Here is a 14,784-nt window from a genome sequence, read left to right on the forward strand (position 1 = left end):
AGAAGTAATTCAGTATTTTATTTCATGTACATAATTGACATAAATGCTCCTATGAAACATTTTGTAAGAAAAAATATTATTTTTAACAGTGACCTATGGAAATTATTTCAGGCATTCTTTTGTGCCAGTGTTCTACAATTTTAATATATTTAATACATTTTAGTACATTTTGCATGTTACTCCAAGCATATTACTGGATTTAAAAAAGTTAAAAGATAATTACTGACTTAAGACAAACAACAGTCCTTATGGTATACATTTTTTTTCAGGTTTGATATAAAATACCAAATTGATGTCAATAAAGTGATAAACTAAGGACATTTTAAGAATCCACTGATTCTTGTCTATTTTAGAAAAATATGAAAAGACCGCAACAACTAACAACGATTGAGTTTGTTCCTGAATGCCAAGTTAACTTTTTTGTTTTATCATAGCTAACAGGTTTGCAGAGATGTTTGTTCATACTAATACCATCTTTTTTGTCTCTGCCAGAAACTGAACAGCAGTACTATTTCATTTTCTCTGATTCAAGTAATCAATCTCTAAATATTTCCATTAAGAAGAAAGATATATTCGTAGAGTTTTAAATTATTTGATAACATTAATCTCAAATTAAGCATTTCAGCATTTTATTGTACCCATTCTTTTTGCTTATTTATGTACTATCTTCTATAATTGCTTGACTGAACAAACTAATCCAAAGAGAGTTAAAGCTTTTCTGCAGACCTTTGGGCTAATTTTGCCTATGAGTATGCCTCTAGCAATGTCAGGAACCATCTGCTCATGTCAGTTGAGTGCCGGAGCAAACACAGCAAAGTAGAATAAATACACCCCTATTATCCCTAAAGTTTCCAGACATATTATCTGGGTACTACACGAGGCAGGCCTCCCACTCCAAACGCTGTTACCACACACACATACTTCTGATCTCTCAAAGAGATTAAATTGCAGGGGATGGTTTATTTGAAGAGCAGTGTTGAAACTAAAGATTTTATATCAATAGGAGCCAAATGCTTGGGTGCAAATATGCACCAGTAGTTTTAAGATTTTTTTAGCCACAGTATCCTCTGTTTAAATAAAATCTTGTAACAAAATCTAATGTATAAGTTAAATAGAAGAAAAACTGTTCTAAAAACTGTTCTATAGAAATAGAAAGCAGTAGTTTTTTCTTTCTCTTTATTTTTGCCTCACGTTTATGTTATAAATAGAGATACAGGAAATTGCATGACTTTCTGAAACTTCTAAAGAAAGAGTGAACTAGAACTCTCTCTCTCTATATATATATATATATATAAAATTTTTTTTTTTTTTTTTTTTTTTTTTTTGAGACGGAGTCTCGCTCTGTCACCCAGGCTGGAGTGCAATGGCACGATCTTGGCTCACTGCAAGCTCTGCCTGCCCGGTTCATGCCATTCTCCTGCCTCAGCCTCCCGAGTAGCTGGGACTACAGGCGCCCGCCACCACGCCCAGCTAATTTTTTATATTTTTAGTGGAGATGGGGTTTCACCATGTTAGCCAGGATGGTCTCAATCTCCTGACCTTGTGATCCGCCTGCCTCGGCCTCCCAAAGTGCTGAGATTATAGGCGTGAGCTACTGCCTTTATTTTTTAAAGACTCAATTTTAGTCCTGGTGTGTTGGCTCATGCCAGTAATCTCAGCATTTTGGGGTGGCCAAGGCAGGCTATCACTTGAGGTCAGGATTTCGAGACCAGCCTGGCCAATATGGGAAATCTTGTGTCTACTAAAAATACAAAAATCAGCCAGGCTCCATGCGCATGCCTGTCGTCTCAGTTACTTGGGAGACTGAGACAGGAGAATCACTTGAATCTGGGAAGTGGAGGCTGCAGTGAGCCAAGATCATGCCACTGCACTCCAGCCTGGATGACACAACAAGACTCTGTCTCAAATAAATAAATAAATAAATAAATAAATAAATAAATAACCCTATCATGAATGTGGAAAGAGAATATGCAATAATGAATAACAAATGTAGTTTAGAAATTTATTTCACTAGCTTAGAGCTTAATTCTAAAAAAAAGACTGAAATTTTTCATTGAAAATTTATTTTAATTGTTTCAATTTTTATGATAGTCACCATTTCATTTGGGGTTTTTGCTTTAAAAATTCTAAAAATGTTTTTATCATGCCTAATAACACACATAAAATATATGCATAGTTAGATATTTCTAGATAAAAATGATTTCCTGTGTTTCCTTATGAACAGCTTAACTATACATGTCTATCTAAGATGCTAACAAGATAGATTAAATTTACTTTTGTATGGAAGGTTAATAATGTGATATGAGAAATAATGTTTTAGAAGATGTTCACACTTCTAGCTGTTCTACACATCTCATACACATTATATATAAATATACATTTATATATTGTTCATTTGTTTATATTGCAGTCATTTGTGAAGGATTATATGATTTCTATCACGAGACTTCTGTTGGGACTGGATACTACACCAGGATCTGGGTTTCTTTGTTCTGTAAGTTAAGAATCTCTATAATAGAAGATTGTTGTGATAGAAGGTTCTCAAATCTGTGTACCATGTACTTTGCTAATTCTTCCATGTCGTATGTTATTTTTTGTATTGTGAATGAATCCAGAGTTGTATTTCAATTTTTTAAATTCCTTTAAAAATTTCAGGGAAAACATATTATTTTTACTTAATAGTCATAATAAATAGCCATTTTGTGTAAAATGTTGAATGAATTTGGCTGGTTGAGGTGGCTCACGCCTGTAATCCCAGCACTTTGGGAGGCTGAGGCAGGCGGATCACAAGGTCAGGAGATCGAGACCATCTTGACTAACACGGTGAAACCCCATCTCTACTAAAAATACAAAAACTTAGCTGGGCATGGTGGTGGGCACCTGTAGTCCCAGCTACTTGGGAGGCTGAGAATGACGTGAACCTGGGGGGCGGGGGGCGCGGAGCTTGCAGTGAGCTGAGATTGCTTCACTGCATTCTAGCCTGGGCAACAGAGCAAGACTCTGTCTCAAAAAAAAAAACCAAAAAAACAAAAAAGTTGAATGAATTTTTTTTTATTAACTGGTAATTTGAGACTGCCATAGGATACTATACTATCCAGGAAAATGGTGATCATGCTGTTTAACTCCTTTGTTTTATAGATAAGTATACTTTGTCCAAGTATACTGAATGAAATGATTTGGTAACAGTTCAGATTTACAAGAAGAAAAGGGGGACTACAATTTTTGTTTCCTGTCTTCTATCACTATGTTTATGCTACTATTCATCTTTCTCAATATGGGCATTATTAGAACATTGGGTGGAACAAGTCATTATGGTACTAGAGTGTCTTTTGCACTTTATATTTGGTAACATCAGCAGACCCTGTACATTAAATACCAGTGGCAGCCTCCAGTTATTGCAGCATGCAGAATAGTTTCCATATGCTTTACATTTCCCAGTCAATTACCAGTGCTCTATTGCCTACTGATATCGAACTAATATAATGTCATACTGCCCTAAATTGAGTACTTGGATTTCTTAAGTTTGGTGATGCATAATAAATAAATTTAATACATGGATAAGTATGAAATATTACTTGGAGATTTCCAAATACTAATAATTTCTGCCTTTAAGAAGTGAAAAATGCTTGAGCCAGGGATGTCAGTTGCGGCTGCAGTGAGCTGTGGTTGCACCGTTGCATTATAGCCTGGGTGACAGAGTGAGACCTTGCCCCCTATAAAAATAAATAAATAAAGAAGTGAAAAGGTACCACTAGGTTTCTATTTCTGACACATTTAATATGTAAATAATTTGTGTGTATTATAGATGAAAATCACTGCGGATGACTTATGGATCAGAACTTACGCCAGACTTTATCAGAAGTTGTGTTCTTCTACTGGAGATGTTCCCATTGGAATCTACAGGACTGAGTCTCAGAAACTTACTACATCTGAGGTTTGGACATAACAATATATTCTTGTTTTGATGTTTAATCTGATGAGTGCAATCATTCATAAGCTTATAAACTGATATCTAAAAAATGCAATGAAAGTGAAAAAGAATGCTACCTGAATACGTAGTGTTAAATCTCAGAAGCAAATTTTTTTCAACTATGTGTTTTACTAAACTATGTCAGTATTCCAAAAAATATTGTTGGCTAAGCGGCTGTTCTAAGTCTATGGATGTTAGGCTTTAGATGACTTTTGTAGATCTAGGATTAGCTGTTTCTGGAAGATTATCAGGAAGCAAATTAACTATAAATAACCTTGAGGTTCTGACAAATAAGAAAAGTGCTCAGGGCAAGCAACCTGGATTTCTAATATATGCCCCTACTACATATATTATCATTTTGAAGGAAGCAAAACAAAGATAATTTAGTAAGTGTTAAAATTCTCATTTCTCAATCTGTAGATAGATGACCACTCTAAAGCCAAAAGAAAACTCTAAGAGTAGTGTCAGATCTTCCCAAAGTAAACCTCAGTAAATTTAACAGCAAATTTGATCCTGCTAGTATGGAAGGAGAATCTCTGATAAGTTTATGAAGCTGAAAACATATTTGCATTTTGATTTGGTCACTTCATGTGGTTCATATTGTTCAAAGTAGTTTTTATAGCCTTAGTATAATATCACCTTTTAGGTTAGACTCTTTTCTGAAATAAAGATTTTGGATGAATGCGTCATTCTATCAATATCTATAAAATTATTTAACGTAAATTATGGTTTGTATTCTCAACAATTTTTTTTCTTCAGACACTCCAAAGTTATTACAAATTAAAAAGAAATTTTGGTTAGCCATTTCTTTTTTGGTCTGATACAAAATTACCTCAACTATGTGGCTCAGATCAACACATGCATTTCAGTAATTTATATGATCATTAAACCACCTCGTGACAAAATTAACAAATCCCTGTATAGAAAAGAACTTTATAGAAGGCATAAGGATAATGGGGTAGATTCTCGTTGTTGCTGTTAAAATTTATAGTTTGACACTTACATAAGTTACCAGCAGAAAATAGGTTAGTTTTTCTCAGGTGCTTCTTGGTGGTTTTACTGTAGCTTCCTTCAGGAGTGTTAAATGGAGCTTTGTGGCCAGGCACAGTGGCTCACGCCTGTAATCCCAGCACTTTTGGAGGCCTAGGCAGGTGGATCACGAAGTCAGGAGTTCGAGATCAGCCTGGACAATCTGATGAAACCGCATTTCTACTAAAAAACATACAAAAATAAGCCGGATGTGGTGGTGTGCACCTGTAGTCCCAGCTACTCAAGAGACTGAGGCAGAAGAATTGCTTGAACCTGGGAGGCAGAGGTTGCCATGAGCCAAGATCGTGCCACTGCACTCCAGCCTGGGTGGCAGAGCGAGACTTCGTCCCCAATATTAATAATAATAATTTTTTTAAAATGAATTTTTGCTGCCATCTCTCCTGCTGAGTCTGAGTTTTTCTTTTCCTGTGGTGGTTGTGGTTCACATTGCAAAGAATGAGATGAATCAAGACAAAATTAAGAATGATTGACTGGAAAAACAAACCAGACAGTTAAATATGTAAGATGTTTGTCTAGATAGGCCTAAATTTTTAAGAATACTGGATTCAAAACAATATTATTTAATTAAAGATTAAGAGAAGATCAAGTGCTTTCATACCCAAGCAATTAAGCACGATCATGATCTATTCAGGCTGCTATAACAAAGAACCATGGACTGGGTGGCTTGTAAACAATAGAAATTTAACTCTCACAGTTTTGAAGGCTGGGAAGTCCAAGATCAGGGGACCAGTTGATTACATGTCTGATGAGGACCTGCTTCCTGGTTCTCAGATGGCCATCTTCTCACTGAATTCTCACCTGGTGGAAAGGGAAGGGGATCTCTCTGAGTCTTCTTTTATAAGGCTCTCTCATGATCGAATCACCTTCCCAAAGCTCCACCTTCAAATATCATCAATACTGAGGATTAGGTTTTCACATATGCATTGTATGGTGATGGAGAACAAATATTCAGTCTATACAAATAATTTCTTATTTTACCACAGCAAGTACAAAGAAGATTTTCATGCGGTAGAGTGTTGCCATGTTTTTGTTTTTGTTTTTTTTTTTTTTTTTTAATCTCACATATATGCTTTGGGAATTGCAATGCAGTAAATTTCTGGCCTTGGTCAACTCCATGTCCATGTCAGTATTATGTATTATAATAATGTACATATATTATGAAAAGGCTTTTTTGTGCTATTGGCATTGAAGATAGGAAAAGGATAACTGGGTATTTGAATTGTCATCAAGGAGCATTGAACTACATTTAGTCAACTCTGCCCATACCAAGTAAAGATCATCTCATTAAAATGCTTGTAATTTCTCAAATATCTAGATTATATTAAAAACATATATCATTGGGATGATAAAAGGACACTGTTTTTAAATAAAAATAATACCTCTTGTTTTTCTGTACTGAATTCAGTCCATCTTCTGGCACTCATATTTTTATTAAAATTAAATTCTACCTATTGTAGAAAGAATTGAGGCAACTAACAAAGATAAACAATAGAAACATTAAGCACTTTTTACAACAAAATATTTTAAAAGGAACAGAGAAATTATGTTACTCTACTAGTATACCCTGAGTGCTACAGTTGAGCCTGACTTCTATTTTTAATTTCCTGGTAAATAAGGTAAAAAATAGCGATATGTTGACCTATATGGTAATCATGGTCCGATACATGAAAGGATAAAATTCATCTTGCAAAAGATTTGTTTTTCTTGGTCATTTGTTAAAAGAATGAATATATTATTTGCTTCCTGAATTTGGAGATTTTACATACATGATGAGTAATATCTATCTTTGCAAGATGTACTTTTGCAAGATGAAAAAGTACCATTAAAGTGCATATCTCTTACATTAATCTTAAACAAAAAAAGTAGAAAGGAACATCAATTAAATCTTAACCCAATAAAGACATTGAGATTTTTTTGTATTTAAAGAAGAAAACATTATTTTTTTTTTCAGATTGTATAAAAACACAGAAAAAGAGCTTAGTGGATCTAACAAAATAAAATTGACTCTGACAATTCACCATGTCTCTCAAATACCAGATGATTCGAAAACAAAGTTTTGAAATTTAAATAGCCATCAGTATTCAAAATGGCCCTGTTCTCTTACTTGAATTTAAAGAAAGACACTAGATTTCAGGAAGTAGAAACTTCATTCAGTAATTACTATCGGAGAGTCTATATTTTTGCTTAGTTTTCTGCCAGATCTCGATTTTCCTCAACAGTTCAGAAATCTTGCTTCTGTCACTCTCTCCTAAATGAACATATATTAAAGGTTTAGTCTATGGAAGTGGTCTGTGGCCTGTGGACCCCGGAAGGAGTTGAGGGCTAGGAGTGTCACACTGAATTCTGAATGCTAAGTTAAAAGATATATTCTGTACACTTCACACTTCAGCAGATTGGAAGACTCTCTCCTAGAAAAACTGACCAATCCAAGTGGAAGGGCCTAAAAATACAGATGGGGGAGATTCTTTAAGTTTAGTAATCCAGCCAGATCACCATGAAATGCAGCAATAAAAAGAATCTCACCTAGACCTTTCAGATAAATTATTAGTCATTTACTCTAAGAAGACAACTAAAAATTCCCAACAGAAGTGAAAAAGCTTATAATATGAAGTTCAGGAAGTTATTGATAAACTAGAGCAAGAATTCAAAACATGGACAAAGAGTAAAGAAAAGATAAAATTAGAGAACTAATCTAGAAGTTCTAAGATTTTAATCATAAGATTTCAAGAAAGAGGAAATGCACACAAATTGAAGAAATATTACTGTAATAATTCTAGAAAAATCAGTAATGTGTTAGTTTCCAATTGGTAAGGGTTACCATGTGTCCACAACAGTGAGTTAAACAGTGAATCACATCATCACCTTTCAAAACACTGAAGGTAAGGAGAGGATCCTAAAATCTTTCAGAGAGATGAGCAGGAAACCATAGGATAGGTCACATGCAAGGTCCTATTTGGGTTTTCTCAACAGCAATATCACGAACCAGAAGAAAATGGAACAATTCTCTCAAGATTTTAAAACAGTATTATTTTCAAATTAGAATTTTTTATCCAGTCAAAGCAAACTTGTGTAAGAGTTGAGTAAATCAGATGTCGATTATATGTATTCTCCAAAAATATCCTTCCCATGTCTGCTCTCTGAGGAAACTACTACCACCAAAATGAATAAGTAAAATGAGGGAGAAATAATGATCTTCAGGAAACCAGACATTTTATGGAAACCAGTGACAATAATGAAGTAAAGGGGATCAACAGGATGGGGATGAAAAGACCCCCAAGCACAAAAGGAGACCTAGAGCAGGTCAGAAGGCTTCAGAGAGAATTCTTTAGGAAGATTAAATCTATAGACTTCCTGATGCATCTCAATGTTTTAAATTAATATTAGACAGTAGTGAAAGAGTTCAGGATAAATTATTGCATGTATCTAAGTACATATCAAAACAATTAATACAATAAAGCAATTATTGACTTTAGGAATATAACATCATTATCAACAATAAAGAATGTGTATAAGAAATGAATACTAACCACATACCTATATATCACATCTGTAAAGTATACTTAATCATAGTATGTCCTGAATTTTGATCCAATAAAAATTGTGTTAAACTATTTTGAGATGATGAGGGCAAACGTAGTGGATTATATGGAAAAGATTGTTTATGACTCTCCTTGCAGAATGAGAAGTCAATAGATAAAAGCGGAAACTGAAAAAAGCATGAAATAATAGTCAGGCACATTCTATAGAAACAGAGAGAAAGAACAATATATCCAACTAAGAGGCAAAAGTAGATGGGTCTTATGAGAGGGAATTAAGAGAGATTATGCTATAAGCTGCTATTTTTGTAAACAAGCTATAACATTTTCTGACTGTTCAAACCATGCATGTATAACTAATAAAAACACTAATAGATATATAGGCATAATGTAGTGATGTCATACCCATTCATTAATTATTTGTTTAGTATATACACATTTAAGTGCTAAATTCTACTCTGTACTATGAAGAATTTTTATTAAATATCAACATCTTATATAAGGATAAACACATAATGTAAAGACTTCAGGCTTTGCTTTCTGGTTTATTCATGAAATTAAAAAAAAAAAAAAACTTTTAAAGGCAGGTGCAAGTTTTCATGCCACATCATTTTCTAGCCTGTCTTTAATATCTTCCCATGTTCTGAGTAGAGAAAACAAAAGTTATCATTTGTTATATCTCTAATATAACTGCTTTGGCTGTGGGGGTGGGAGAAGCACTGCCTAATGTTTAGCTGACATTTTTAAAAACACAAATGTTGGTAAAGAACATTGATAATCAAAACTAGTAACATTTATAGAAGGCCTGGAATACTATCTCATTTTTTTCTTACGTGGTGTAGATTAGTGAAAGGAGAAGTCACATAAACACAAGCAGAGAATAAAGTGAGGATGCACACAGTGGCTGGAAAACCAGCCTGTGGAAAACAGAGTAGAGATGGAACTGCCCATTCTTGATTAATCATATGTCCTCCGTGCCAGGAGAACTTCTACCACCATCTATATGTTTCTAGTTCAGGGAATTTCAACAAACATCAGATACTCCTGGTTTGAAAAACATATACAGGAAGGACAGGGACACATACTACTCTTAGTGGACAAAAAGGATCACTATTTTCCTTCTCAATCCATAATACAAAATTATAAAATGCAAAAAGGCTCCCTGAAGTCATTTAGTGGCAAAATCTCACCTTAATTTTCATGAGATTATTTATAATGTTTACTTATTTCATTTAGAGTGAATATTCATACTTTTCATTGCAGAAATATTAATTTTTGAAAAAAAAGGATGCCCAGGTTCCACTGGGGGTATTATCTACCATACAGCATATAACATAGTATTAACTTTCCAAAATCTGAACAATTCTGAATTATTAAGCATATTTGTCCTTTGGTTAAGAAAAGGTAAACCTAAGTTTGCCTCCAGTTTTTCAGTGTGCAGAAAATCTCATTTGTTTGAAGTATACTATAACCAGTGAACATTTTACTAGAAACCAGAAAAACATCTTTTAAAGCATATTAATATACCAACATCATTTATAGTGTATGCAGTAAATTTGTGGAATGTGTTACCCTGAATTTTGGCCACTTTTATAGTGAATAAATCTTGTAGCTTCCAAAAATGTGCGTAGTGGAATAAGCATTGTCCCATCTGCCAATCATTAACACTTTACTATTAGAATGGGAAGTAGCATTTAAAATATATTATTAAGATATGAATTTACCTACTATAAAATCTTATTAAGATTATTTTAATAAGGTTTAGGATTGATTGGTTTTAAAATTCTACCTGTCCATTCTTTGCTATTATTCTCTCAAACAACATTTATTCCATTGTGTCATGTATAAAGAAACCTGAAATAGTTTCAAGAAACCCACAATCAAATGTTTATTATGCATTTCTTATATTTTCAATTATAGATAATACCATTATAATCTTATAATAGTAATACCACATGAGTTATATTACAAGTTATATTACATCAAATGATATACTTGAAAATGTTACTTTCAACTATTCAAAAATGAATAGACTATTGTTCTTTAAACTTGAAGACTAAGACAGCATGATTTTTATTTATAACCCCTACTTAGCTATGAAACATTGATTAAGGAAATCAATTATTTTAGATTCCATAGCCAATCTGAAAGCTCAGAATATTTCTGTCAACTAACTTAATTACATGTATATGTAGGAAAAAAAATCAATCTTACTGTAAGATCTGAAATTTAAAAATAGTACAAATATTAACACCAATAATGATTATTGAATGTCAATAATTATATCAAGTATTCTGTTGTGACTATAGTAGCTTTATAAACTACTACTGATTATTTTATTCTTCTACAAGCACCACTTTTTCTATCAAACTTAGGAAGACAACTTCAGACAAAAACAATCTAACAAGACTGAATATTTAAAAATAATAGCTTATTCTTTAGCTAATTTGGTTCAAAAGCCCTATGACAAATACGCATGAAATTGGATTTTGTTATGTTGGTATATGTTACATTTTGTCCTTGTTGCTGATTGTTACATGTATGTATTGTTTAGTCATTGTTTAAACTGTGTTTTGTGTGTTTCTTTTTCCCTCCCGTGTGTCAGTCTCGAAAAATACCATCGCAAGTAAGTATTTCCTGTTTGTTTCCCTTTCCTCAAATGATGTAATACATTAATTCAGAGCTATTAAAGAAAAATAATACAAAATATTGAATTCAATACTCAGATTTTAAAATGAAATAAATCAATTAAACTTAAATGCATATAAATGCTTTATTTTCAAATTAATGTACTTATATTTCCCCAGTAAATTTCCTGGAATTTGCCATTGTAAGGATTAAATTCTAAGGAGTGTTTATGTTTTAATATTTTTGTACTAATTAAAGTTAATAATGAAAGATATTTCAAGATATTATCATGGTTTTTAAAGTGATTAGAAAACTAGTTTTCTTTTGCTTTTCAATTTTTTAGAGTAAGCCTCCTTCATCTACTATACAGGAGAACCCTTATGTTATTCTTAGTACGTTCTCTAATTAGACATAAAAGGTTATAGATTTTAGACTGATTTATTTCACAAGCTGTTTTACTTAACAAAGGTGTATGTAAATACTCTTAAGAATATTACTTATGTAATGTTTTACTTAACAAAAGTTTTACTTAACAATGTTTTACTTAACAAAGGTGTATGTAAATATTCTTAAGAATATTATAGTGAGACTGCTTAAGATCTCTCTTAGCAAATTTCAAGCCCGTGATACATTAACTGTAGTTACCATGCTGTACTTTAGGTCTCCAGAACTTATGCACTTTATAATAGAAGGTTATCTTTAACCATCATCTTCCCATTTCCCCCATCCTCTGGCCAATGGTAACCACCCTCCTACTCTTTTTCCATGAATTTGACTTTTTGAGAGAAGAACAACATAGATGAACCTGGACAAGATTACACTAAGTGAAATAAACCACATGTTTACAAAAGCTGTTTATAGTTTTTTTGGTCTTTTCTACACATCACCTTGGGGCGTTAATTGCTTTCTGTGGTTTCAACAATTCGTCTATGTTGATAGATGGCAAAGTTGAGTTTGTAGCTCTATCTGTTCTAATTCCTTAACATGAAACACGAATACTTAATCTTTATCTGGAAGATCCTCTCCATCTTGTTATCTACCAGAATTACAAATATTTGAGTTGCACTAGGCACCAAATGCATCCAGGTAAGTACTTAACATGCATAAGTAAACAAAAGGTTTTTCAGAGGGTTGACATAAAAACTTCATGGCTTTTCTTCAATTTAATTAATTTTGGTGGATTTAATATACCAAAACTCTCTTCTTTTCAATATCTTGCATAGTGCAGCCAGATTGATGTCCATTTTTCTTTATTCACATGATGAAGAATCTGTAACGTATATCTGATGCCTACTATTTCAAATAAAAATTTTTATTGCTGATTTTAAGCTACTCTATCCCCCTGTCCCATTCCTGGACAAGTCACTTACCCAGTTATTTTGCCTGACCAATTAGCACTGAGCTTGGAACACATTGATCTGAGTTTAAATCTTGCCCTCTCTTTTACTAGCTGTGCCTGAACTTTGGCTATATGTAGCAGAGTGAAGATTAAGTAAAAAACATATTCTTATTTCACAAGGTAGAAAAAAGCAGAAATGTGAGCAGTGAGTTGATCAGAGTTAAAGGCAAATAACTCTGTGGCAAAGCACATAGAGTAACATAGATCTTACTTCATCATTCCTCATTGGTGCATTGTTTTTGGGTGCATGATACCACCTCAGAAAACGTTCATGTCAATTCACTTGAAGTTATAAATAAAATATATAAAGTAAATACTCCTGTGATTAAGTACTTTAATATTAGTCAAGCATAGCTGTGTTCACTAACCTTCAATGCATCCTAATTCACACATATGAACACACAAACACAAACTCACAGGCATATTATAAGTCTGAGCTCATCTATAATTTTGTTTCACTTTCTCTCTAACAAAAACTTTACTCTTAAATCTTTCTCTTACCTTATAATTTTTTTCTAATATTTTCTAGTTCTACTGATTCTTAATCTCATTCATTCTCAAACCCAGGAAAGCATTTCTTACTTTCATTATTTACTTACTTTAACTTAATAAGAGTCTCACTGGCACACTTACTAACAAGAGGCTATTTAATGGATCCAATTTATTTGACTTAATTTAACTACATAGTCATGGCTTTCTGTCCACTTAACGTCTTAAACTGCCTAAAGATCATTCTTCTACTTAGCAATGCCACAGAAAGTAAATTAAGCTTTTAATCACAGTTCCCTGTCAAATGGCTGCTAGTCTACAAAATGAAAACTGAAGAGAAAATTATAAAATTGATTTAGGTTCCCTAGGTCTTCATAAGGAAGTCATGATCTGTAAGCAGTGGTATATTTAGATCCAAAGTATATTTTCGATAGACTATTTACTTAAGAATACAAATATTTGTATTTACCAGGTCTTATATTATTATTTTCTTTAATTAAAGCATTGCATGTAACATAGAAATTTTCTTTCCACAGGCTCATTTATCCATTGGTTCTTAGATGCTGCAAAGGATAAGGGAATTATGCGTGTGTGTGAGTGTGTGGTTGTGTGTGTGTTTAAAATGTTTTGTGTGTGGTTGGGGAGGTGCTGTACTCACGTTAGAACCACTGTACTGGCTTTTGAAAACTTCATAGTTAGGTCTTTTCTTCTGGACTATAATATACTGAAGGTGATAGAGTGATAGCCCCTCTGGCCTACCTTATAGTGTGTAGGCTTTACACATACATGCACACACACACACACACACACACACACCCCCACATGTTGAAACCATTGCTTTAGTCTATATATTTCGGTAACTGGCCTACCTTATAGTGTATAGGTTCTACACTTACATGCACACACACATACGCACACACTCACATATATACACATGCATGTTGAAACCATTGCTTTAGACTATGTATTTTGGTAATTCTGAAAAAGTACAAATTGCACTGCTAAGTTAACAGAGCTAGCAATGAAACCATGATTCTGATGATGCAAACCATTTGACTGCCTGTATGCGTATGTTGAATTTGTGTGTTTATACAATGCTTTTCTCTTTGTTGATTTTGTTTGTAAGTCAATTATAGAGTCTAACGTGATTCAGCAGTCTAGCAATACTCTTTACAAATGTATATAAATATGCATAATATATACAAACATAAGCATACATACTTAATTTTGTTTGTGTGTAGAAATCAAATATGTTTTTATATTTGGCGATTTCTAGACATCTAGACATAAAATGAACCCTTTGGTTAGGGAAACCATTCCTTAGATTTCTAATAAATGAAAAGTTAATTATAATGAAATCAGTCTTGATTTGGGCCAGTCTGATTTAGACGTTGGGTCACTATAGCCCATACCAAATAAATAGTAGATGGGTAAAGACATGTCTTGAGATCCAAAAACATAGTTACCAAATTTACAGCAATAATAATTTTGGTGCTAATAATATTATTTTAAAAGTTTGCATTCACTTTTAAAAGAAAAGCAATTCTATACCTTCAGAAAAGATAAAAAAAATTCCACTACTGCACAGTGAAGGAAACAGAAGTAGTCTGATTTCATAAGAAAAACAACTAAAAAATAGTCATAGTGACATAAATGGAGCCATATGATGGAGAAACATGAGAAAAATAAGGCAATTTTATTAAGCATTTAAA

The 14,784-nt window shown here is 33.0% G+C and overlaps 1 protein-coding gene across 1 annotated transcript in view; it reads left to right on the forward strand.

The window, feature by feature from the left end:
• Positions 1 to 14,784, forward strand: part of LOC105529082 (potassium channel subfamily T member 2-like) — a gene marked incomplete at its 5' end in the record, with an annotated part of 125,131 nt that overhangs the window by 48,706 nt on the left and 61,641 nt on the right. Inside the window, 2 exons of the mRNA XM_011966131.1 lie at positions 2,411 to 2,494; positions 3,806 to 3,934. Coding sequence (XP_011821521.1) covers positions 2,411 to 2,494; positions 3,806 to 3,934 — 213 coding nt within the window. The remainder of the gene's footprint in view (positions 1 to 2,410; positions 2,495 to 3,805; positions 3,935 to 14,784) is intronic.

This window comes from Mandrillus leucophaeus, unplaced genomic scaffold (assembly GCF_000951045.1).
Source record: "Mandrillus leucophaeus isolate KB7577 unplaced genomic scaffold, Mleu.le_1.0 Scaffold748, whole genome shotgun sequence".
Classification (NCBI taxonomy): domain Eukaryota; kingdom Metazoa; phylum Chordata; class Mammalia; order Primates; family Cercopithecidae; genus Mandrillus; species Mandrillus leucophaeus.